Below are 27,822 nucleotides of genomic sequence, written 5' to 3' on the forward strand. Positions count from 1 at the left end.
ATTGTTCCTTATTCTTTATAGAATGAGAATTTCCTAGAGTTGCTCTTTAACTCATGTATTTTTTATAAGATGCTAACTCATGACTTTTCCAAAGCAGGTCATATATATTGTACTACATGCTAGAGTTGATTTGACTACTGGTTGTTTTTCTGGAGCTCTGTTTATGTAACATTACTGATAACTCTTTTGAATTCTAATTTGCTGTTGGTATAAGGAGCTTAGACTATTGATTTGATTATTTGTCAAATGAAAGTTTAAAGTTGAATTGTTGCATAAAATGCCATGAAAACGTGTGACCCTTTTTGTTTTGTTTGTGAGTTTGGCTTTCCATGCTGCACCTATCTACTCATTTGCTCAACAGATGGTTTTAGGTAGTGGGAATATAGTAGTTTGGTGCTTCTGTTCTCATCTCATGGCGGAAGTAGAAAAGGATGGCTGTGTTTGTGTGAGACACTGGAGAGAACTGGTGGGGGACATGAGGTGTCATGTCCTGAGTGTTGGTGAAAAATATTAATTTCTTTTTTATGAGCTTATGTTAATAGCTATTTAGTAAATAATTTATTTTTTATAGAATTATGTTAAAATAAAACTTAAAGTGTTAGGAGAGGTATTACATATTGAATGTATATAGCACCTCCATATATTTAAAAAATATTTTAATGAGAAACTTCAGCTGGCTTCCCTGAATGTAACTTTAAAAAAAAAAAAGGTCTTATATGTGAAATAGTTTCAAGCAGTTCCTGATCAAGAGTTAAAAATTGATTATCTTTCCAAGTTCTTGGCCATTTTCATTGATGAGGACTTTGTCTGCATAGGTAGACATACCAATGAAAGGCAGATGAACATTTATTACCCTTTGCACCTGATTGACAGGAATTGTTTTATCACTTGTAAGTGGAATTTAAATCATTTCATCCCTTTAAATTATCCCTTTAAGGAACAATCATTCATTAAGTGGGATTGCTCTTTTTTTTCTTTCATTGACACATGTAGTGTCATGTATTTCTGGGGTTAAGTTGAATGGATTTTGAATGAAATAATGATAGAGCTTTCTTGCAGGTAAATGGAGAAGTTGCTTTACCTATGAAACCCATTTATACATCTTTGTGGATTCAGATTATAGCACTGAAAGTCCCTAATGACTCATTCTCAGCCTCTTGTTTACAACACTTTGAGTCCATAAAGATTGTTGGTACATGTTAGTTGTCAAAAATATCAAGGAATTGCTTGAAATAAGATCATCCATCAAAATACAGAACACCAGTTAAGTAAGCCACCTTTTAAAGTCAATAACTAGCACCAAGCAAATCTGTAAGTTGAAAGTTGTTCCTCCTAAATTTCTTGAATTCTACTTTTAAATCATAAACCCAGGCAAAATTCTCCCTTTGGACAGCTAGCATTCTGGGTTGGGGGTTGGGGAGAAGCTGTACTGGCCAGCATACGGGATCTTAGTTCCCTGACCAGGGATCAAACCCGTGCCCCCTGCATTGGAAGCAGGAAGTCTTAACCACTGGATCACCAGGGAAGTCCCCAGAGAGTTGATATTATTGTCTCATGTCTATACAAAAAGCTGAAGATGAATGAAATGTTTGGAATGTTTTGCTTAGATTCATGCATCGTCTTCATGAAATTTAATTTGGAATTTATATCTACCTGGAGCCTTTTACATATATGAGATCCTTTGTGAAATAATACACTAGTCGATCTTCACAACTTTCTAGATGGATTCTTTTTTTTTTTTAATTTATTTATTTTAATTAGAGGCTAATTACTTTACAATATTGTATTGGTTTTGCCATACGTCAACATGAATCCGCCATGGGTGTACACGTGTTCCCAATCCTGAACCACCGCCCCACTTCCCTCCCCATTCCATCCTTCTGGGTCATCCCAGTGCACCAGCCCCAAGCTTCCTGTATCCTGCATCAAATCTGGACTGGCAATTTGTTTCTTATATGATATTATACATGTTTCAATGCCCTAAATGGATTCTTAATGTAAATTTACATCTTGCTGCCTTAGTGGCTGCATTATCAGTATGCAGAATTACAGTGCTTCCAAATTCATCCTCTTTGTTTTAAAGTTTTCTTTTGACATTTGAGTATTTCATCCCTAGGAATTTGTTTTGGTACTTAGAAAACCAATAAGTGTTCTTCCAAGATAATCTTAAACTCAGAAATTTTAACTGTTGTTAATTTGAACAAGAATTATTAACATGTAGAATCATCACACAGCAATGAAAACTTTGATACCATTGTCTTCTGGTTAGTGATTATTACTTTGTTTACCTGACATGCCATCAAATGCATCTGTTAATTCTGTTATTTGAATGTGGCACATTTTCTGTTTCCTTTGCTTCTTTGGAAATTGCAAAGTTGTGACATTTTCCTTGCAGGTTGGCGTATTATGCAATTTTGCAATTTTATGAGGCATTGTGGCTTTAGCTGTTAATTGAGTAACCTTTTTTAAGCAGCTTCTTTATCTGATATAGTTATAACTAATATCATAAAAGAACTTTGTTTCTTATTTTGTGTTTGCAGAAGTTTAAAGTACAAATCTTTCTGTATAAAATGGATATTTTGTGTTGAAGTCTTATAGCATTTACTCCTGCCATTGCTTTATTTAATAACTTTTTCATATACAAATACACTGTGGTTGAAGAAGAGAGTTTTGTAATGTGTTTGCCGTATAATTCTCAAATTGTGGTGCCTGGACCAGCAGCATTAGCAACACCTAAGGACTTATTAGAATGGTAGCTTCTTAGAGTCCATTCAGCTCTACTAAATCAGAAACTCTGAAGCTGGAAGCCAGCAATATGTGTTTGAGCAAGCCTTGCAGGTGATTCTGATGTATTCCAAACTTTGTGAGTCACTTTTCTAGAGCACAGGTTGGCAAACTATGGCTTGCAGGCCAAGTCTAGCCTGTTGCCCCTCTGCCTTTTTCATATAAATTTTTGTAGGAACATAGCCATATTCATTTGTTTTTGTATTGTCTATGGTTATTTTCATACGATGGCAGAGATGAGTAGTTGTGACACAGACTACATGGCCCACAAGCCTAAAATGCTGTCTAGCTCTACAGAAAAAATGTGGTAACCTTTGCTCTCAAGACTGTTTTTGTCCACTTCAGAGGACTGTATCTATCATGACATCCACTGAAAAGAGGCCCGTTTCTGCTCTAGCAAAAGTAATTTAGTGATTTAACTACCTTGATGAATTCTTCTCAGTGGAGCGCTAGTGGGTTACAATCCAGACTAGTTAAAATCCAGTCCCTGGGAGTGAGACCAGCTATCCGTAATCTTTAAAGCTCCACACCACACGTCATCCCAGTGTGCAGCCCAATTTGAGAAACAGTGTGTTGCTTCCTCCAAACAAGCATTTGGAAATCTCGGTAAAGGCAGATTTCTGATAATGTAAGTCTGGGCTGGTTCTGAAGATTCTTCATTTCTGACAAGTAGTCAAGTGATGTGGATAATGCTGGTTCATATCTGGGGGGCTTTAAAAATATATTTCTGAGTCTCACCAGTTTTTATAATTATCTCACCATTAGAGTATTTAAAAGTTCCCCAGGTTATGATACTGTGCAACCATTTGAGAACCCCTGGTCAGAACAATTTGTCTCAATCTTGACTGATAGCTTAGTTGGTAAAGAATCTGCCTGCAGTGCAGGAGACCCTGGTTCGATTCTTGGGTCGGGAAGTTCCCCTGGAGAAGAGATAGGCTACCCACTCCAGTATTCTGGCCAGGAGAATGCCATGGACTGTATAGTCCATGGGGTCACAAAGAATTGGACAGGACTGAGTGACTTTCACTTTGACTTTGAGTAACACAGTCACCTAGTGAATTTGTTAAAAAATGCGGAAGAGTTGTATCCTTCTTTAACAACCTTGAATCTTTGTATTTTCTGTTAGCTTTGCAAATGAGCTTGATTCATACCCAGCCAGTGACAAACTATTGCATTAGAGAAATGAAGAAAGGGAGAAAGAAGAGATTAGATATTAATAAATGGATAAGTTAGGACAGGCAGAGAATGTAGAAAAACAGTAACATATAATAGATATTCAGTTGCATATTTGGGGCCTATTTCTGATAAAACAAAGAAGAGTCTTCTTGATTATTATAGGCCTGAAATAAGCAGACCTGATGAGACTTTAAAGATTCAGCGAATCCACAGTGTCAACAGCCATACCCCTGTGCCTATAGATTCTGAAAAGGACAGGAATGATTATGTCACGCAGGATCGTCAGAAGAGACTGCTGTGTTAGCTCAGTAATATTTAGATGGATCATGAAGATTTTGCAAAATTTTATTCTCGGCCAACGGGACCTAAATGGTAAGAATTGGAACTAGTTCAAAGCTATCTATGGATGTGTAGCCTATTCTTGTGTTGTGCTAAACTTCCTAGAATGCCTGCCATCTGTGTAGTGTATTTTAGCTTTCGTCCTTTCCTGAACATCGCAGAGATAGTGTTGCTTTATCTTAGTACAGACATGAATGGGGAATAACTTGAGTGTAAGCCATTGGTTTTAAGCAGTCATGGTATTTATGCACTTTAGTAAGATCTTTTTATAACTAGCAGATCAAATGACACTGTGATTACTTGTCTTGCATATGTTGGTAGGAATAATGCTATTCATTTCCAAATATGAAACTGAATCTCAGCTTTTGTGTTGGTAGCCCCCTACCCCCACCCTGGCCAGAATCTGTCACTGTGACTTTATTATACCATCCCAGGTTTTGTGGTGTAGACCTGGAAGAGAAGCCCTGAGATGTACTTGATTCTGCTGCTACTGCCAAGTCAACTTCAGTCATGTCCGACTCTGTGTGACCCCATAGACGGCAGCCCACCAGATTCTCCAGGCAAGAATACTGGAGTGGGTTGCCATTGCCTTCTCCAATGCAGGAAAGTGAAAGGTGAAAGTGAAGTCGCTCAGTTGTGCCCGACTCTTAGCAACCCCATGGACTGCAGCCCACCAGGCTCCTCTGTCCATGGGATTTTCCAGGCAAGAGTATTGGAGTGGGGTGCCATTGCCTTCTCCGAGGATGATTGTCTTCTCCGAGGATGATTCTGAGGATGAAACAAATTTTGTTTTTGGTTTAAAGTCCAGATAAAAGTTTTTGGTGGTTGCTGAGTACTGTGGGTAAGATCTGGATCAGAACCCCCAACTAGTCAGGATAGTAGAACTGTACACAAGGAAAACGGGGAAATGAGGTAAAGGGCGAAATTTTAGGGAAGAATCTTGTACACTTCCTCGTCACCTAATTCCCAGGGACATTGACAAGGCAAAGTCTTAAAGCTTTTTGCTTTTAGCACATGAAAAGAAATGCTGTGAAGTCTAACTTAGTGGGGTATAGATTAGTGCCCAATTTGGGGCAGCTCTTTGTGACATTTTGTGGGGGGTGGGCAGTTAGCTGTTAGATAGCTGAAAAGCTTAAAATTGGTAAGTAGAAAGCAAGAGTTTTACTTAATTGCCCTTGCATTGCAACATATTTTTCATTCTAATGGAGATGTTAAAAATATGTTGGCAAGATTGTTGACATTTGCCTGAAATACTTCTCATTCTATCCAAATGTATATAAACTAGCTAAATGCTATATTTTGGAGAATTTAGATAGTTAATGTTTTGTTATTTTAAAGCAACAGTAATAATAGATTCTATTTCTTTCTGTGAAATATATATATATATTTTAAACTGGGGAGTAATTGACATAAACTGTGTATTAAAGTGTACAATTTGATAAATGTTGACATATGTATTACTGCCATAAAATTATCACCTCATTTAATTTAATGAACATAACAGTTACACCTCAAAAATCTTCTTGTGCCATTTTATAGTTCCTCTTTTTCAATTTGCCATGTCCTTATTCCTTGTCAGTCACTGCTGGCTGTCATTATTGATCAGTTTGCATTTTCCAGACTAATATGTAAATGGAATTTTTTTTGGTCTGATTTCTTTCTGTGTAATTAGTTTGAGACTCAATCATGGTCTGTGTGTCTATTCCTTTTTTTTTTTTTAATTGCTTAATAATGTTGCATTGTGTAGAAGTATCACAGTTTCTTTATCCATTCACTTGTTGATGGATATGTTAGTTATCTATTGCTATATAACAGATTACCTCCCAAATATAGTGGCTTAAAACAACAAACATTATCTCATTGTTACTGGGCCTGGTACTTAGAGATTTAGCTGGGTGGCTTTATTTCAGAGTCTTTAATGAAATCTTTGCTAAAACTTTCCCAGTGACTCAGAAGTAAAGAATGAACCTGCAGTGCAGGAGCCGCAGGAGACGTGGGTTTGATTGCTGGGTCAGGAAGATACCCTGGAGTAGTAAATGGCAACCTTTCTAGTATTCTTGCCTGGAAAATTCCATGGACAGAGAAGACTTTGGGCTTCAGTCCACGGGCTCGCAAAACAGTTGGACACAACTTAGCAAGTAAACAACTGTCATTTGAAAGCTTCACCACAGGGGCTAGAAGATCCAATTCTAAGATAAACATAGTGAAAGTATTAGTTGCTCATTTGTGTCTGGTTCTTTATGATGCCATGAACTGTAGCCCATCAGGCTCCTCTGTCCATGGGGTTCCCCAGGCAAGAATACTGGAGTGGGTAGCCATTCTCTTTTCCAAGGGATCTTCCTGATCCAGGGATTGAACTCAGGTCTCATGTATTTGGGGCTTCCCAGGTGGTGCTAGTGGTAAAGAACCCGCCTGCCAATGCAGGAGACATAGGAGATGCAGGTTCAATCCCTGGGTTGGGAAGATCCCCTGGAGGAGAGCATGGCAACCCACTCCAGTATTCTTGCCTGGAGAATCCCGTGGACAGAGGAGCCTGGTGGGCTACAGTTCATAGTGTTGCACAGAGTCAGACACGACTGAAGCAACTTAGCACACATGCCATATGAGCAGTGTGTGTGAGTTCTAGTTGTTCCACCTGATTGCCAATACTTGGTATGGGTAGTCTTTTTAATTGTCTTATGGCTTTAATTTTTTTTTTTTAATTTTTTATTCCTTTATTTCTCATGTGTTCCCCATCCTGAACCCTCCTCCCTCCTCCCTCCCCATACCATCCTTTAATTTGTGTTTCTTTAATAACCAGTGATCTGAAAAATCTTTTCATGTGTTTATTTGCCACCCATGTGTTCTCTTTGGTAAAATACCAGATCTTTAGCTCATTAAAAAAAATTGAGTTATCTTCTTATTGCTTAGTTATAAGAGTTCTTTCTGCATTCCATGTATGTCTATTGTCAGATAAATGTCTTAAAGATACATATTTTCTCCCAGATTTTGGCTTATCTTTTTTATTTTTGTAGCTATAGCTTTTGAAGAACAATAGTTTTTAATTTTGATGAAGTTAATTTATTGATTTTTTTCTTCTATAATTTTCTTTGTTGTGTACTATTAAATGTTTTCCTAACCAAAGTTTACTAAGATTTACTCTGTATTTAGTTTAGATTTGTGATCCATCATGAGGTAATTTTTATACATGTTGCATGGTAAGAGTTAAGGTTCATTTTTGATCATAAGGCTGTCCAGTTTTTGTTCTAGCATCATTTCCTCAAAAAATTATCTTTTCCTTATTGGCGTCTTTTGTTAAAAACAGAAGTTGACCCATTTGTATGGATCATTTCTGGACTCTTTTGTTTTATTGATCTTACTTTTGCCTATTTTTAATACTGCAAATGCCTTGATTACTGTAGGTTTCAATAATGAGTCTTAAAATCAGATAGGATAAGTATTCCAACTTGGTTCAATTTCTTTTCAAAATTAGTTTGGCTATTGTTCAGTTCAGTTCAGTCGCTCAGTCGTGTCTGACTCTTTGCGACCCCATGAATTGCAGCATGCCAGGCCTCCCTGTCCATCACCAACTCCCGGAGTTCACTCAAACTCCCGTCCATTGAGTCAGTGATGCCATCCAGCCATCTCATCCTCTGTCGTCCCCTTCTCCTCCTGCCCCAAATCCCTCCCAGCATCAGAGTCTTTTCCAATGAGTCAACTCTTCGCATGAGGTGGCTGAAGTACTGGAGTTTCAGCTTTAGCATCAGTCCTTCCAGTGAACACCCAGGACTGATCTCCTTTAGGATGGACTGGTTGGATCTCCTTGCAGTCCAAGGGACTCTCAAGAGTCTTCTCCAACACCACAGTTCAAAAGCATCAATTCTTTGGCGCTCAGCTTTCTTCATAGTCCAACTCTCACATTCATACATGACTACTGGAAAAACTATAGCCTTGGCTATTGTAGGTCCTTTATATTTCGATATACACTTTTTAAATAAAGGAAAAAAATTGTTTTTGGCCACATCACATGACACACATGATCTTAGTTCCCCAACCAGGGATTGAACCCATCTCCTACAATGGAATCATGAAGCACAAGGAAAATCCCATTTCCATATATATTTTAGAGTCAAGTATTAAACTTCTGTAAAATGCCTTACTGGGATTTGGAGTGAGATTTCATCGAATCTAGAGATTAACTTGGTGAGAATTGTCATCTAACTAATAATGAATTTTCTAATCCATGAACACAGTGTATTACTCCATTTATTTAGGTTTTATTTCATTTCTCTTGACAGTGTTAAGTCATGCATACCTTTTGTCAAGTTTGTCCCTAAGCATTTCCTATTTTTTGGTGCTATTGTAGGTGATATTTTTGGAAAGTTCAATTTGCAGTTGGTCATTGCTGATGTACAGAAATAGCACTGTTTCTTGTACATTGACTTTATTTCTACAACTTTGTTAAAGTCACTTATTAGTTTTAGTAGTGTTTTCTGTAGTTTCTCTTTAGTTAAGTTTGTTTGTTTTGTTTTTTAGATTCCATGTATAAATGAAATCATATATTTTTCTTTCTCTGTCTGACTTATTTTACATAGCATAATACCCTCTAGGTCCATGCATTTTGTAGCAAATGGCAAATATTGGGAGTCCTAGACATGACAGTCAGACAGGAAAAATAAATGGAATCCATACTGGAAAGGAAGGTGTTAAACTGTCAATGTTTGCAGATGCCATATGATACTGTGTATAGAAAATCCTAAAGGTGCCACCAGAAACTACTGGAACTTGTCAATGAATTCAGTAAAGTTGCAGGATACAAAATTAATATGCAGAAATCTGTTGTGTTTCTGTGTACTAACATTGAAGTAATCCCTTTTACAATTGAATCAAAAAAAATAAAATATGTGGGAATAAATCTAAGGAAGTAAAAGACTTCTACTTGGAAAACTATCAATGATAATTTTGACAGTGATCAAAAAATCACTGATCAAATAAAAGTGACATAAACAGGCTCATGGATTGGAAGAATTAATATATTAAACATAACCACACTACCAGAGGCAGTCTAGAGATACAGTATAATCCTTATCAAAATCCCAAAGACATTTTTCACAGAACTAGAAAAAAAAATTCTAAAATTTGTATCAAGTGCAAAAGACCCCAAATAACCAAAACAATCTGAAGAAGAAAGCTAGAGGTGTCACACACCTACATTTCAAACTATACTACAAAGCTACAGTAATCAAAACAGTATGTCAATGACACGAAAACAGGCACATAGATCAAGGGATCAGAGTTGAGAGTCCAGAAATGAACCCACATTTATACGGGCAATTACTCTGGCAGAGGAGGCAAGAATACACAATGGGGAGAAGACAGCCTTTTTAATGGATGGTGTTAGGAAAACTGGGCAGCTGTATACAAAAGAATCAATTGACTGTATTCTCACATAATATACAAAAATAAAATAAAAAATGGATTGAATATTTAAATGTAAGACCTGAAACCATAAAACTTATAGAAGAAAATACAGGCAGTATGCTCTTTGACATCTGTCTTAGCAGTATTTCTTTTTGGCTGTCTCTGCAGACAAGGGAAATAAAAGCAAAAATAAACTAATAGGACTACATCAAACTAGTGTTAGTTGCTCAGTTGTGTTTGACTCTTTGGAATCCCATGGGCTTCCAGGGTCCTCTGTTCATGAAATTTTCCAGGCAAGAATATTGGATTGTGTTGCCATGCCCTTCTCAAGGGGATCTTCCCAACCCAGGGGTCAAACCCAGGTCCCCTGCACTGCAGGCAGATTCTTTACCATCTGAGCCACCAGGGAAGCCCAAATTGGACTAAAATAGCTTTTATATAGTAAAAGAAACCATTGACAAAATGAGAAAGCACCGTGGTGAATGAGAGAAGATATTTGCAAATGTTATATGCAACAAGGGATTGATACCCCCAATATTCAAGGAACTCCTATACCTCAACATAAAAAACCCCCAAAACCATACCCCAATTAAAAAAAAAAAAAGGTCAGAGGACCTAAATAGACACTTTTCCAGAGAAGAGATGCAAATGACCACCGGGCACATGATAAGATGCTCACCACCGCTAAGGTATCAGGGAAATGCAAATCAAAACCACAGTGAGATATTACATCACACTTGTCAGAATGGCTTTTATCAGAAAGATAACTAAGTAACAAGCTTTTGTGAGGATGTAGAGATGAGTGAATCCTTGTGTGCTATTGATGGGAATATGAATTGGTATAGCCACTGTGGAAAACAGTAAGGAAATTTCTAAAAAAACTAACAGTGGAACTACAGTATGGTCCACCAGGTTCATTCTTGGGTATTTAATCAAAGAAAACAAAAATACTAATTAGAAAAAATATAAGCAACCCCTATGATCATTGCAGTTGTATTCACAGTAGGCAAGATACGGAAGCAATCTAAGTGCCTGTCAACAGGTGAATGGATAAAGAAGATGTGGTATATCTACTATGTGTATAGTGTATATACAGGAATATTACCCAGCCATAAATAAGAATGAAACCTTGTCATTTGTGACAATATGGGTGGACCTAGTGGGTATTAAAGTTATTTTCAAATTCAGTTGTAACAAAATTGATTCCTTGTGGTGTACAGTTTTATGAGTTTTAACAAATGCATACAGTCGGGTCTCCATACCTCTATCAAGATACAGTTTCATTAATTCTGCTGCTGCTGCTGCTAAGTTGCTTCAGTCGTGTCTGACTATGTGACCCCATAGATGGCAGCCCACCAGGCTCCTCTGTCCCTGGGATTCTCCAGGCAAGAATACTGAAGTGGGTTGCCATTTCCTTCTTCAATGCATGCATGCATGCTAAGTCACTGCACTCATGTCTGAATCTGTGTGATGCTAAGGACAGCAGCCCACCAGGCTCCTCTGTCCACAGGATTCTCTAGGCAAGAATACTGGAGTGGGTTGCCATTTCCTTCTCCATTCATTAATTCTAGAAATACCCTTATTAACCATTGTTAGTCAACCTTCCCTCCCTTCCCCATCATTGGAAACTGTTTATAGTTCTGCCTTTTCTGAAATGTCATATAAATGGATTCATTTAGCTTGTAGCTTTTTGAATATGACTTATTTTACTTATCAAAATGCATTGAGATTCATCTATGTGATTGCAGTTATTAATAGTTCTTTCTTTTTCTTGATGATATAGATATTGTATAGATATACCATAGTTTGTTTCTCCAAGGAAATTTGGGTTGTGCCCAATTTTTGGCAATTAAGAATGAAACTGCTATAAATATTTGCATACAGATTTTGTTATGGACCTAAGTTTAAGGTGGATGAAGAAGGGGATGACAGAGGATAAGATGGTTGGATGGCATCACTGACTCAATGGACATGAGTTTGAGTAAGCTCTGGGAATTGGTGATAGACAGGAAAGCCTGGCGTGCTGCAGTCCATGGGGTCGCAAAGAGTCAGACGCAACTGAGCGACTGACCTGAACTGAACTGAATAAATGATATCATATATGTCTTTCTCTGACTTAGTATACTGATTTCTAAGGGCATTCAAGTTGCAGCTAATGACATTATTTCATTCTTTTTATGTCTGAGAATTTTTATCCATCCATCTGTTGATGAACATTTAGGTTGCTTCCATGTCTTCACTATTGTAGATAGTGTTACTGTGAATATTGGGATGCATATCTTTTCAAATTAGAGTTTTTTTCTGGAAATATGCCCAGGAGTGGGATTGCTGGATCATATGGCAGCTCTATTTTTAGTTTTTTAAGGACTCTCCATGCTTTTCTCCATAGTGACTATACTAATTTATTTTTCTGCCAACAATGTCAGGAGGTTTCCCTTTTTTCCACACCTTCTCCAGCATTTATTATTTGTATACTTTTTAATGATGGCCATTCTGACTGGTGTGAGGTGAGATCTCACTGTAGTTTTGATTTGCATTTCTCCAGGAATTATCAGTGCCGAGCCTCTTTTCAGGTACCTGTTGGCTATCTGTATGTTTTCTTTGAAAAGATGTCTGTTTAGGTCTTCTACCCATTTTTTGCTTGGGTTGTTTTTTGGTCATTACTGAGTTGTGTCAGATGTTTGTATATTTTGGAAATTAAGCCCTTGTAGGGCACATCGTTTGCAAATTTTTTTCTCCCAATCTGTAGGTTTTTTCATTTTGTTCATGATTTCTTTGCTGTTCAAAAGCTTATGAATTTGATTAGGTCTCATTTGTTTATTTTTACTTTTATTTCTAGTACCTTGGGAAACTGACCTAAGAAAACAGTTGAGTTTCATTAGTTTTTGTCTTTCAAAGAATTTACCCATCTCATCTATTGAATTCATTAGCATAAAGTTGTCCACAAATCCCCTGATTATCCTTTCTGAATACCCATAGGGTCTGTGGTGAAGTCTTTTCTCTGCTTATTGTAGAACATTGTGTCTTCTATTTTTCTGATCACTTTGGCTGTTGTTGTTTTTGCTTAGTCATTAAGTCATGTCCAACTCTTTTTTTTTTTTTTTTTTTTTTTTTTTTTTTTTTTTTACGTCTCTAACCATCAAGGTCAAGAATGTCCAGTTTGGTGAGAGGATAAATGACCCCCTTCCTATGTGTCCATGTTAACAGTCCCCTGAACATAAGACTCCCTTCCCAGACACTAGGGCCCAGCCAGCTCACTGTATATGTAGTAAGCAGTCTCTTTTTTAAAAAAAATTAAATAAAAAAATTTATAGCTTATACAAGATTTTTCTTTACGCAACAAGTATTTTCTTTTTTTTTTTTTTTTTTTTACTTCAGTTGTAGATACAAATACATTCTATTCCTTATCAGTGTCATGACATCTGCATATTTCTTACTGAATTCTCCAGACTGATAACGATATCTACAAACTCTAGTTATTTTTTTTTTGCACATTTTTAATTTTTAATGTCAAGCTTAAAGAAAAGTTCCAAAAATAATACAAATAATATCCATATAACCTCTGCCCAGATTTTTCACTTGTTCTTATCATTTCACCCCATTTCTTTATTATTTGTCTGCTCCCCACCCAAAAAGTTTTTTTCTAAACTCTTGGAAGGCCTGCTGCAGATATCATGGTTTTTATTCCCATGAAGTATCCCACATACTTCAGTACATATTTCTGAATTTCCTAAGAATAGGGATATTCGGTTAATAACTGTAATAGTACAGTTGTCAACTTCAGTGATTTAACATGGATAAAATACTTTTATTAAATCTACTGTCTGTATTCTAATACTGTTAACTGACCCTCAGTGTCCTTTTTAGCACTTTTTCCTTCTAGTACAAGATCTAGTCCAGGATCAGATATTGCATTTCATTGTCATGTTGATAAAGTCTCTTTTAATCTGGAACACTTTTACAGCCTTTCTTTGTTTTTTATGATATTGTCATTGTTAAAGAATACTGCCCCTACTTTGTGTTTTTTTTTTTTTTTGACAGCTTTAATTTTTCAGCACTTTATTTATTTTTTTAATTTTGATAAATTTAACGCCTTTTATTGCCATACCTCATTTTACTGTGCTTTGCTTTAGTGAGCTTTATAGATACATGTTTTTTTTTTTTTTTCTTGTTAATTTTCTGTTTAGTTGATCTATCCATAAGTGTGAGTGGGGTATTAAAGTCTCCCACTATTATTGTGTTATTGTTAATTTCTCCTTTCATACTTGTTAGGATTTGTCTTACATACTGCGGTTCTCCCATGTTGGGTGGATATATATTTATAATTGTTATATCTTCTTCTTGGATTGATCCTTTGATCATTATGTAGTGACCTTCTTTGTCTCTTTTCACAGCCTTTGTTTTAAAGTCTAATTTATCTGATACTGAGTATTGTGACTCCTGCTTTCTTTTGGTCCCAATTTGCATGGAAAATCTTTTTCCAGCCCTTCACTTTCAGTCTGTATGTGTCCCCTGTTTTGAGGTGGGTCTCTTATAGACAACATATGTAGGGTCTTGTTTTTGTATCCATTCAGCCAGTCTTTGTCTTTTTGGTTGGGGCATTCAACCCATTTACGTTTAAGGTAATTACTAATAAGTATGATCCCGTCGCCATTTACTTTATTGTTTTGGGTTCTGAGTTTATACACTATTTTTGTGTTTCCTGTCTAGAGAATATCCTTTAGTATTTGTTGGAGAGCTGGTTTGGTGGTGCAGAATTCTCTCAGCTTTTGCTTGTCTGAAAAGCTTTTGATTTCTCCTTCATACTTGAATGAGATCCTTGCTGGGTACAATAATCTGGGCTGTAGGTTATTTTCTTTCATCATTTTAAGTATGTCTTGCCATTCCCTCCTGGCTTGAAGAGTTTCTATTGAAAGATCAGCTGTTATCCTTATGGGAATTCCCTTGTGTGTTATTTGTTGTTTTTCCTCGCTGCTTTTAATATTTGTTCTTTGTGTTTGATCTTTGTTAATTTGATTAATATGTGTCTTGGGGTGTTTCTCCTTGGGTTTATCCTGTTTGGGACTCTCTGGGTTTCTTGGACTTGGGTGATTATTTCCTTCCCCATTTTAGGAAGTTTTCAACTATTATCTCCTCAAGTATTTTCTCATGGTCTTTCTTTTTGTCTTCTTCTTCTGGAACCCCTATGATTCAATGTTGTAGCATTTAATATTGTCCTGGAGGTCTCTGAGATTGTCCTCATTTCTTTTAATTCGTTTTTCTTTTATCCTCTCTGATTCATTTATTTCTACCATTCTATCTTCTAATTCACTAATCCTATCTTCTGCCTCTGTTATTCTACTATTTGTTGGCTCCAGAGTGTTTTTAATTTCATTTATTGCATTATTCATTATATATTGACTCTTTTTATTTCTTCTAGGTCCTTGTTAAACCTTTCTTGCATCTTCTCAATCCTTGTCTCCAGGCTATTTATCTGTGATTCCATTTTAATTTCAAGATTTTGGATCAATTTCACTATCATTATTCGAATTCTTTATCAGGTAGATTCCCTATCTCTTCCTCTTTTGTTTGGTTTGGTGGGCATTTATCCTGTTCCTTTATCTGCTGGGTATTCCTCTGTCTCTTCATCTTGTTTAAATTGCTGAGTTTGGGAGTCCTTTCTGTATTCTGGCAGTTTGTGGAGTTCTCTTTATTGTGGCGTTTCCTCGCTGTGTGTGGGTATGTAGAGGTGGCTTGTCAAGGTTTCCTGGTTAGGGAAGCTTGTGTCGGTGTTCTGGTGGGTGGAGCTGTATTTCTTCTCTTTGTTCAGTCGTGCTATGGGGAGGGAGGGAGGGATGCTGCAAACAAATGACACTGGCGTGAGCTTGCAGTGCCTCAGCCACACTGGGTCTGCCCCCTCCACACGGCGCGTGTAGCCTCCCTGCCCACACTGCTCAGGCTCTAGGTTGTTCCGCCGGGAACAATCCGAGGCTGGCCCTGGGTTGCATGCACCTCCCAGGTCCAAGCCGCTCAGGTTCAGGCACTCAGGTAGTCCTCAGAGGCGCAGACTCAGTTGGGGCTGCGTTTTGTGCTCTTCCCAGGTCCGAGCAGCTCAGGTGATGAGGTGTTTGGCGCGCCAATGCTGCGACTTATCGCCTCCCACCACTTGGTTATCTGGGTGTAAAACCGCACACCTTCTCAGGCAGATGTTGACCGTCCAGACCCCCAATAAGTTTTAGTTAGCAAAGAAGCCAGTTTTATAGATAATGTCTCTCTGGGGCTGCGATTGCCCCCTTCCGGCTCTGGCTGCCTGTCACCGGAGGGGGAAGGTTTGCAGCCGGCTACCTCTGTTTAGTCCTTTGTTCCTTGCGCGGGCCTGGCGGCGTCTTAGGTTAGGGCTGGCTTTTCGCATGGTAGATATCCCACAGTCTGGTTTGCTAGCCCAAATTATTTCGCTCAGATAGTGCTCAGGGTATTCAGGCCAGATTCTTACTCTCAGCGATGCAGCCCGCGCCGCGCCTCCCTGCCCAGCCCCCGCTTGCTAATGGCGGATGCAGGCGTCTGCGCTGCTTCTCCGCTGGAGGAGTTACTGTAGGGCTCCGCAATCTGCGAGTTTTAATTGTTTGTTTATTTTTTCTCCCTGTTATGTTGTCCTCTGTGCTTCCAAAGCTCGGCACGGATTCGGCAGTGAGAAGGTTTCCTGGTGTTTGGAAACTTCTCTCTTTTTAAGACTCCCTTCCCGGGACGGAACTCCGTCCCTCCCTCTTTTGTCTCTTTTATTGTCTTTAATATTTTTTCCTACCTCCTTTCGAGGAGTTGGGTTGCTTTTCTGGGTGCCTGATGTCCTCTGCCGGCATTCAGAAGTTGTTTTGTGGAATTTACTCGACGTTTAAATGCTCTTTTGATGAATTTGTGGGGGAGAAAGTGTTTTCCCCGTCCTACTCCTCCGCCATCTTGGCGCCTTCCCCCAGTCATGTCCAACTCTTTGCGACGCCATGGACTGTTGCACTCCTGACTTCCCTGTCCTTCACTGTCTCCCAGTTCAGTTCTGTATAGTTCAGTCACTCGGTTGTGTCTGACTCTGCGACCCCGTGGACTGCAACATGACAGGCCTCCTTGTCCATCACCAACTCCCACAGTTTACTCAAACTCATATCCATTGAGTCGGTGATGCCATCCAACCATCTCATCCTCTGTCATCCCCTTCTCCTCCCGCCTTCAGTATTTCCCAGCATTAGGGTCTTTTCAAATCAGTCAGTTCTTCACATCAGGTGGCCAAAGTATTGGAGTTTCAGCTTCAGCATCAGTCCTTCCAATAAATATTCAGGACTGATTTCCTTTAGGATAGACTGGTTGGATCTCCTTGCTGTGTGAGGGACTCTCAAGAGTCTTCTCCAATACCACAGTTCAAAAGCATCAATGCTTCAGTGCTCAGCTTTCTTTATAGTCCAACTCTCACATCCATAGATGACTACTGGAAAAACCATAGCCTTTGTTGGCAAACTAATGTCTCAGCTTTTTAATATGTTGTCTAGGTTGGTCATAACTTTTCTTCCAAGGAGTAAGCGTCTTTTAATTTCATGGTTGCAGTCACCATCTGCAGTGATTTTGGAGCCCCCAGAAATAAGGTCTGTCACTGTTGCCACTGTTTCCCCTCTATTTGCCATGAAGTGATGGGACTGGATGCCATGATCTTAGTTTTCTGAATGTTGAGTTTTAAGCCAACTTTTTCACTCCTCTTTCACTTTCATCAAGAGGCTTTTTAGTTGTTCACTTTCTGCCATAAGGGTAGTGTCATCTGCATATCTGAGATTATTGATATTTCTCCTGGCAACCTTGATTCCAGCTTGTGTTTCATCCAGCCCAGTGTTTCTCATGATGTACTCTGCATATAAGTTAAATTAGCAGGGTGACAATATACAGCCTTGACGTACTCCTTTTCCTATTTGGAACCAGTCTGTTGTTCCATGGCCAGTTCTAACTGTTGCTTCCTGACCTGCATATAGATTTCTCAGGAGGCAGGTCAGGTGGCCTGGTCTTCCCATCTCTTTCAGAATTTTCCACAGTTCTTTGGAATCCACACAGTCTAAGGTTTTGGCATAGTCAATAAAGCAGAAATAAATGTTTTTCTGGAACTCTGTTGCTTTTTTGATGATCCAGCGGATGTTGGCAATTTGATCTCTGGTTCCTCTGCCTTCTCTAAATCCAGCTTGAACATCTGGAAGTTCATGGTTCACCTACTGTTGAAGCCTGGCTTGGAGAATTTTGAGCATTACTTTGCTAGCGTGTGAGTTGAGTGCAATTGTGTGGTAGTTTGAACATTTTTGGCATGCCTTTCTTTGGGATCGGAATGAAAACTGACCTTTTTCAGTCCTGTGGCCACTGCGGAGGTTTCCAAATTTGCTGGCAGATTGAGTGTAGCAACTTTCACAGCTTCATCTTTTAGGATTTGAAATAGCTCAACTGGAATCCCATCTTTTGTTCGTAGTGATGTTTCCTAAGGCCCACTTGACTTCACATTCCAGGATGTCTGGCTCTAGGTGAGTGATCACACCGTTGTGGTTATCTGGGTCATGAAGATTTTTTTGGTATCGTTCTTCTGTGTATTCTTGCCACCTCTTCTTAGTATTTCCTGCTTCTGTTAGTTCCATACCATTTCTGTCCTTTATTGTGCCCATCGTTGCATGAAATGTTCTCTTGTTTTCTCTAATTTTCTTGAAGAGATCTCTAGTCTTTCCCATTCCACTGTTTCCCTCTATTTCTTTGCACTGATCACTGAGGAAGGCTTTCTTATCTCTCTTTGCTGTTCTTTGGAACTCTGCATTCAAATGGGTATATCTTTCTTTTTCTCCTTTGCCTTTCACATCTTTTCTGTTCTCAGTTATTTCTAACGCCTCCTCGGACAACCATTTGGCCCTTTTGCATTTCTTTTTCTTGGGGATGATCTTGATCACTGCCTCCCGTACAATGTCAGGAACCTCCGTCGGTAGTTCATCAGGCACTCTATCAGATCTAATCCCTTGAATCTATTTGTCAATTCCACTATATAATCGTAAGGGATTTGATTTAGGTCATACCTGAATGGTCTAGTGGTTTCCCCTACTTTCTTTAATTTCAGTCTGAGTTTGGCAGTAAGGAGTTTATGGTCTGAGCCACAGTGAGCCCCTGGTCTTGTTTTTGTTGACTGTATAGAGCTTCTCCACCTTTGGCTGCAAAGAATATAATCAGTCTGATTGTAGTATTGACCATCTGGTGATGTAGAGTCTTCTCTACATGTGTAGAGTCTTCTCTTGTGTTGTTGGAAGAGGGTGTTTGCATTCTCTTGACAACACTCTTTTAGTTAGCCTTTGACCTGCTTTGTTTTGTACTCCAAGGCCAAATTTGCCTGTTACTCCCGGTATCTCTTGACTTCCTACTTTTTGCAGTCCAGTCCCCTATAATGAAAAGGACATCTTTTTGGGGTGTTAGTTCTAGAAGGTCTTGTAGGCCTTCTTAGAACTGTTCAACTTCAGCTTCTTCAGCATTACTGGAAGGGGCACAGACTTAGATTACTGTAATATTGAATGGTTAGTCTTGGAAATGAACAGAGATTCTTCTGTCATTTTTGAGACTGCACCCAAGTATTGTATTTCAGACTCTTGTTTACTATGAGGGCCACTCCATTTCTTCTAAGGGATTCTTGCCCACAATAGTAGATATAATGGTCATCTATGTTAAATTCAACCATTCCAGTCCAGTTTAGTAGGCTGATTCCTAAAATGTTGATGTTTACTCTTGCCATCTCCTGTTTGGCCACTTCCAGTTTGCCTTGATTCATGGACCTAAAATTCCAGGTTCCTATGCAGTATTGCTCTTTACAGCATCAGACTTAACTTCTACCACCAGTCACATCCATAGCTGGGTGTTGTTTTTGCTTTGGCTCCGTCTCTTCATTCTTTCTGGAGTTATTTCTCCACTGATCTCCAGTAGCATATTGGTCACCTACCGACCTGGGGAGTTCATCTTTCAGTGTCCTGTCTTTTTGCCTATTCATACTATTCATCTGATTCTCAGAGCGAGAATGCTGAAGTGGTCTGCCATTCCACTGGGGTTTCCCTGATAGCTCAGTTGATATCAGTTATATGTGGAATCTAAAATACAGCACAAATGAAGTTATCTTTCAGACAGAATGAGACTTACAAAGAGAAGAGACTTATGGTTGCTAACGGGGAACGGAGGTGGGAGATGGAAGAATTGGGAATATGGAATTAGCAGATGCTATTATATATTGAATGAATAAACAACAAGGTACTAATATATAGCACAGGGGCTACATTGAATATTCTGTAATAAACCATACTGGAAAAAATATGAAGAATACACATATATATATTCAGTGTATATATATATTTGTATGTATGTATTATATATATGTGTGTTTACAAGCAGAGTGGTTCAGTGTGTGTGTGTGTGTGTGTGTGTATACTGAATATATAAATTTCTGCTTGTAAACTAATTTACCAAAAACTAATACAACATTGTAAATCAACTATACTTCAGTAAAAGAAATTTTGAAAAGGAGATATCAGAAAACTAAACAGGTTTCCCTTGTGGTCTACTGGTTAGGATTTTCACTGCTGTCACTAGCGTTCAGTCCCTGGTCAGGGAACTGAGATTCCACAAGCCTCATGGCATGACCAAAAAAATAAAAAATAGAATTGAAGAAACAGAATCTGTATTGAAAAAGCTCCCATATACTGTAAAGTTAAAGCTACATTTACATAAAACCTAGCAATATCAACCCTAGGTATTTGCCCATACAGATTTCTCAATAGGCAGGTCCCAGAGTTTGCTCAAATTGATGTTCATTGAGTCAGTGATGCTATCTAACCATCTCATCTTCTGCTGCCCTCTTCTCCTTTTCCTTTCAATCTTTCCCAGCATCAGGGTCTTTTCTAATGAGTCAGCTCTTCATATCAGGTGGTCAAAGTATTGGAATATCAGCTTCAGCATCAGCCCTTCGAATGAATATTCAGAGTTGATTTCCTTTAGATTAACTGGTTTGATCTCCTTGCAGTCCAGGGGACTCGTAAGAGTCTTCTCCAGCACCATGATTCGAAAGCATCAATTTTTTGATGTTCAGACTTCTTTATGGTCCAACTCTCAAATCCATATGTGACTACTGAAAAAACTGTATCTTTGACTGTATGGACCTTTGTTGGCAAAGTGACGTCTCTACTTTTTAATATGCTGACTTAGGCTCGGAGTTTATCTATTTTAGATCTTAAAAAACTAGCTTTAGGTTTCATTAGGTTTTGGCTGTTGATTTCCCGTTTTCTATTTAGTTACCTTCCAATCTGATCTTTATTATGTCATTTCTTCTGCTTAACTTGGGTTTAATACTTTGGGATTAACATTATACAAAACCTTTTTTCCTTTAAAAGTGAATTCGACAGATTTTGAAACCCTGTACTCAACCCATACTGTGCGTGTGTGTTTGGCATTTAGACAAGGACATAATACTTTTTGCTTCTAGCCAGATTCCATAAAGATTGAAGTATTTCGATGCTGTTTTTAGTTAGTTGAAGGACATAGGATTTTCTTTTTGTTTTGAATAGTGATTTTTCTGCCTGTTTATCTGCTGTGTTTCAAATTCTGAATGAAGTGTATCTATAAATTATGAAAGTACTTGACATTTCCATGCCAAGCCTTATGAAATTTACCACACGTAGAGTTAAATATATGTGGCATCCGTTAAGTGGTGTAAAATATTTTTGTTAAGAAATAAAATTTTATCCTCGTCTTTAATCTTAGCAATCAATTAAGGGCTGTATAATATTTATTTAATTCAGAATGTAAGACATTGAAATCCACACGTCTTCTCAAATGAGAAATGTCTAAGGTATAAGGAAGTTCTAGTGTTTTCATTTCTTATGTTTTAGTATATTAGAATAAGAAATTCCTGTGGTGGATAGAGTAGAATTTGTATTAGTCTTTTAGGTTGTCTTCTAAAGCCTGAGTTAGAATCAAGGCAATAAATTGTATTTCAGTCCCTGGTCAGGGAACTGATTGAAAATTGTATTTAAGTATTAATACACATTTGATTTACTCTGTAAATAGTAATTTTATTTTTTAACAGATTAAATTGGCTTGAGAATCAGTTTCTTTTTTAAATATTTATTTCTTATGCAATGTTCAGTAAGAAGTGTAGGTATTATTAGAATTGGAATATTGTTGGAGGGATGTAATATTTATAGAACTACATGAAAATTTTTTTCTTTGTTTACTTTTCTAATTGTTTAATGTTCCTTTTCTTTTAGATCCTATTTGACCAAACCCAGAGATCAATTAAGGCACAACTTCAGAACTTTGTTAAAGAGTAAGTCAATTTCAGTGAAAAGAAAAGCAGCCAAGATTACTTCTGGGAGTTATCATTTGAGAGAACCTAGAATCATACTTTCAGACTTACTAAAATTATGGGAGTTTTTATTTGTTTTTTGCTTTGTGAATTTTATGTTGCATATTTTTCTGAATTACTCTGTAAGAAATCAGGTTTCATGCTTTTCCATGAATAACTTATGGAATTTGTATTCAGGATACATAGTTCAAATTGTTAATAGATAAAACAAATTTTTAATGTAAATAAATAATCTGATGACCTTTAAAAATAAAAGCAGATCCCAAAAGTGGTTGAAATACCATCAGTTATTCTAGTTATCTCCATATAGTATTTTCTTTGTAGAGAAGATAATAGGATTTATGAGAATGAGTTATGAAGGTGCATAATAAGTAATGAAAACAAGCCTTTTGTGTCACAGTCATCACATTTTATGTGTGAAATAAAATGAAACTGGAAATTAAAAAAAAATCTGACCTTTCCAGGTATGGATGTTTGCCTTTTCTACATTAATAATTTCAGTTTTTCTCTTTTAATCCCTGACTAAGAGTATATATTATATTACATATAAGGTTGATTAGGATACAGTATTCAGTTCAGTTGCTCAGTCGTGTCCGACTCTTTGCAACCCCATGACCACAGCACGCCAGGCCTCCCTGTCTATCACCAACTGCCAGAGTCTACCCAAACCCATGTCCATTGAGTCGGTGATGCCATCCAACCATCTCATCCTCTGTCGTCCCCTTCTCCTCCTGCCTTCAATCTTTCCCAGCATCAGGGTCTTTTCCAATGAGTCAGCTCTTCGCATCAGGTGGCCAAAGTATTGGAGTTTCAGCTTCAACATCAGTCCTTCCAATGAATACCTAGGACTGATCTCCGTTAGGATGGACTGATTGGATCTCCTTGCAGTCCAAAGGACTCTCAAGAGTCTTCTCCAACACCACAGTTCAAAAGCATCAAATCTTTGGTGCTCAGCTTTCTTTATAGTCCAACTCTCACATCCATACATGACCACTGGAAAAACCATAGCCTTGACTTGATGGACCTCTGTTGCCACAGTAATGTCTTTGCGTTTTAATATGCTGTCTAGGTTGGTCATAACTAATTCAGGTATTACAAGCTATAAATAGTGGCAGAGCTCATAATGCACTTCTGTCTTAGTAGATTAGAATTTGTTGTACTGGAGGTGATCTCTTGCAGATTGTTTATAAATTATTTCATAAAATATTCAGAATGTCCTTATAGTATATATACATGAAAATTTATCACTTCCTATAAAGAGTTTAAAGTCTTTGCTAGGCATATTTTATTATTGTTTTTGTTATTTTAAAGTTATTTGTCTTCAAATTATTTTGCCTAATTCCCTGGTAGAAGAAGTAAAAGCAAAGGGATGTTATGTATTTACCTAAGGTCTGGAGGTTTCAGATTTTCAGACTGTTACCCTTTACTGGTACATAATTCTTTTAGAGGGCTTCCCAGGTGGCTCATGCGTGCTCAGTCGTGTCTGACTCTTTGTGACCTTATGGACTGTAGCCCACCAGGCTTCTCTGTCCATGGAATTTTCCAGGCAAGAATGCTAGAGTGAGTTGCCTTTTGATTCTCCAGGGGACCTTCCTGACTCAGGGATCGAACCCTTATCTCTTGTGTTTCCTGCATTGGCAGGCAGGTTCTTTATCAGTTGAGCTACCAGGGAAGCCCTCTAAAAGAATTATGTACTAGTAAAGGGTTATAGAGAAGGCAATGGCAACCCACTCCAGTATTCTTGCCTAAAGAATCCTGTGGACAGAGGAGCTTGGTGGGCTGCTGTCCATGGGGTCACACAGAGTCGGACACGACTGAAGCGACTTAGCAGCAAAGGGTTATAGTATCCATTTCAATAGTCTGAGCTTCCCTGGTGCCTCAGATTGTAAAGAATCTGCCTGCAATGTAGGAGACCTGGGTTTGATCCCTGGGTTGGGAAGGTCCCCCGGAGTAGGAAATAGTAACCCACTCCAGTATTATTACCTGGAAAATCCCATGAACATAGGAACCTGGTGGGCTACAGTCCAGGGGATCACAAAAAGTTGGGCACGACTGAGCAGAAGGTGAAGGGGAACTAAAAAGCCTCTTGATGAGAGTGAAAGAGAAGAGTGAAAAAGTTGGTTTAAAGCTCAACATTCAGAAAATGAAGATCATGGCATCCGGTCCCATCACTTCATGGGAAATAGATGGGGAAACAGTGGAAACAGTGTCCGACTTTATTTTTCTGGGCTCCAAAATCACTGCAGATGGTGACTGCAGCCATGAAATTAAAAGACGCTTGCTCCTTGGAAGAAAAGTTATGACTAACCTAGATAGCATATTGAAAAGCAGAGACATTACTTTGCCAACAAAGGTCCGTCTAGTCAAGGCTATGGTTTTTCCACTGGTCATGTATGGATGTGAGAGTTGGACTGTGAAGAAAACTGAGCGCTGTAGAATTGATGGTTTTGAACTGTGGTGTTGGAGAAGACTCTTGAGAGTCCCTTGGACTGCAAGGAGATCCAACCAGTCCATTCAAAAGGAGATCAGCCCTGGGTGTTCTTTAGAAGGACTGGATGCTAAAGCTGAAACTCCAGGACTTTGGCCACCTCATGTGAAGAGTTGACTCATTGGAAAAGACTCCGATGCTGGGAGCGATTGGGGGCGGGTGGAAAAGGGGACGACGGAGGATGAGATGGCTGAATGGTATCACTGACTCGATGGACGTGTGTTTGAGTGAACTCCGGGAGATGGTGATGGACAGGGAGGCCTGGTGTGCTGTGATTCATGGGGTCGCAAAGAGTCGGACACGACTGAGTGACTGAACTGAACTGAACTGAGCACACAGTACACACACTTCTTTTAGACAGTATTATATGTGTGTATTTGTAAAATTTATTCCTTCTTTTGGCCTACTAATTTTCTTCAATAAGAAATAAATGTTGTTTCTTTAAATGTGGTCTATACCTTTGTAGGAGAAAGCAATGGCAACCCACTCCAGTACTCTTGCCTGGAGAATCCCATGGACAGAGGAGCCTGGTAGGCTGCAGTCCATGGGGTCACTAAGAGTCAGGCACGACTGAGCGACTTCACTTTTCACTTTCATGCATTGGAGAAGGAAATGGCAACCCACTCCAGTGTTCTTGCCTGGAGAATCCCAGGGACAGAGGAGCCTGGTGCGCTACCGTCTATGGGGTCTCACAGAGTCGGACATGACTGAAGCGACTTAGCAGCAGCAGCAGCATACCTTTGTAACGTATACTATTCCCCAATGGCTCAGGTGGTAAAGAATTTGCCTGCCAATGGAGGAGACTCTGGTTTGATCCCTGGGTTGGAAAGATCCCCTGGAGAAGGCAGCCCACTCCAGTATTCTTGCCTGGAGAATCCCATGGACAGAAGAACATAACAGGCTACAGTCCATGGGGCCTCAGAGGAGTTCGACAGGACTCAGTGACTAAAACAACAATAGGACCACCCATAACAGTAAATCAAGGACTTGTCTTAAGAAAATCCCTTAGATTTCTAGAGCTTATCCCCAAAACACAAAGAACTATAATTTCTGGGAGAGGACCCTTGGAACTTGCATTTTTAAACAAGTTCCCTGTGGTATATGCTACTGTTCAAAAATCATTTGGTTAGATATTAGTGCATGTCCCAAAATTTGTCTTTAGAAAAAACAAATTAACTTTGCCTTTTATGTTTCTGTAATGTTAATTTGATAATTCATTTTTTAATTTGAATTGTATAAATTTAAGTCAGGAAATGCTAGTTGACTATATTAGGGAATATTATGTGCTCATAGACTAATATATGTATTAGTTGGAAGAACTATTGAGTATCATTGCAAATAAATAAATAAATATGGCAACATAAGAATAAATTTTTCAGTGTTATTTTGCTGAAGTGTTTGATCCAGAAAGTTTTATAAAAATTTCACTATTTTAATTTTTTTAGAGATCTCAGAAAATTCAAAGATGCCAAGAAACAGTTTGAAAAAGTCAGTGAAGAAAAAGAAAATGCGTTAGTAAAAAATGCTCAAGTGCAAAGAAACAAACAGCATGAAGTTGAAGAAGCCACAAACATTCTGACAGCAACAAGAAAATGTTTTCGACACATAGCCCTCGATTATGTACTTCAGGTTTGTTTATTATATGTTTTCAAAAATTGCTTACTAAACATGTTGTTGGGCTTCCCTCATAGCTCAGTTGGTAAAGAATCTGCCAGCAATGCAGGAGACCTGGGTTTGATTCCTGGGTCAGGAAGATCTCCTGGAGAAGGAAATGGCAATCCACTCCAGTTTTCTTGCCTGAAAAATCCCATGGACAGAGGAGCCTGGAAGGCTACAGTCCAGGGGGTTGCAGGAGTCCGACATGACTTAGCGACTAAACCACCACCACCAAACATGTCGTTATTTTTGAGTGATTGCATTGAAGGGAATAAATTATGCTATTTCTTTTAGTTTAAAATTAAGCCATGTTCTTTTGTGAAAAATTTTCATGTGTCTGGGTGTTTATCTGCATATGCCCTATACATGTGTGTATACCTTAAGTTCTGATTTCTTCCCCTGTTCAATTAACATTATCTCTTTTCCTTTTCTAAATATCATTAAAAGGATTATTAATTGCTATATTTTATTCTATGGATATACTGTGTCAATTTAATTAATATCCAGTTATTAGATGTATAATTGCCAGTTTTTGCTGGCAATACTTAAAATACAGTTTTCAGTAAATACTTAATGATAATATCTTTGTATATAAATCTCTTGCAACACTTCTGATTATTTCTTTAGAGTGGATTCTAGCGATACAAAGGGCTCACCATATTGCCAAATGAAAAATATTTCTAGAAATAATGTTCTCATATTTGCATTAGGTGCTGCTTTTGAAAAGTAGAGATCGATATTTGATAAGATGCCAGGTGATCTAAGACAGAGAAGTCCCTTTAGATTGTTGACTTAACAATGGTCACAGAGTATTTCGTTAAAAAATCCTGAAGTAACCATATTGCAAATTAGTGATTAAAAACTACCCAGTTAACTTTGCAAAAATAGTAGAAAGTAGAAAGTATGATTTTTTTCTATTAAATTCCTACTCAGTAAGTGGGAGGATAAATTTTAAAAAGTACAGTCTATTAATTAAAGACTTCTAGAACTTAGCAGCAGCAGCAGAATGGAGTAGTCTGTATTTCCTATTTCCTCTTATCTATCTCACACTTATACCACTTCCTGCTGTAATATGAGCACTGAGATTCTGTCTACCCCATTCTTCTGAAATGGCTTGCGTTAAGGTCTCATTCGTTAGAAATATTTTACTTTTTAACCGACTTGACTATTGTGTTCTATTGAAATATTAGACTGCACTCTCTTTCTTGAGACCTACTTTCATCTTGATCTTAAGCCACTTTCAGGCCGTCATCATAACTTCTGTTTCTTTTCAGTTTCCACCTTGGGTTTCTCTCCTTTGTGCACCTTTGCAATCTGACTTTTAGGGTTCCATCTTTGGTTTTCCTGTTTTCTGACTTTATGATTTTCCTTATAGTTTCATCATGTCCTTTGCTTGAATTATTTCCATATATAGATGATGAAATCTACTTTTCTCCTGAAGTACTTTGTCCCTTTTGTGTCCAAAACTGAAATCTGTCTTCTTAAATGGCTTCTTATTTGTTACCAAACTGAGTGGTGTTACCCTCTTAATCATAGAAGCCAGACTTGGAGAATCATACTAGATATTCTCCTCATTCTTAGCTACTACAAGTAACAATCGAAA

The 27,822-nt window shown here is 38.2% G+C and overlaps 1 protein-coding gene across 2 annotated transcripts in view; it reads left to right on the plus strand.

Moving 5' to 3' along the window:
• ACAP2 (ArfGAP with coiled-coil, ankyrin repeat and PH domains 2) overlaps positions 1 to 27,822 on the plus strand; it is a 176,273-nt gene that overhangs the window by 86,167 nt on the left and 62,284 nt on the right. For both annotated transcript variants that reach the window (XM_070371400.1, XM_005897839.2), the window contains exons 5-6: positions 21,978 to 22,036; positions 26,009 to 26,192. In XM_070371400.1, the coding sequence (XP_070227501.1) occupies positions 21,978 to 22,036; positions 26,009 to 26,192 (243 nt within the window). The remainder of the gene's footprint in view (positions 1 to 21,977; positions 22,037 to 26,008; positions 26,193 to 27,822) is intronic.

The sequence above is a fragment of the Bos mutus genome, chromosome 1, assembly GCF_027580195.1.
Source record: "Bos mutus isolate GX-2022 chromosome 1, NWIPB_WYAK_1.1, whole genome shotgun sequence".
In the NCBI taxonomy this organism is placed as follows: domain Eukaryota; kingdom Metazoa; phylum Chordata; class Mammalia; order Artiodactyla; family Bovidae; genus Bos; species Bos mutus.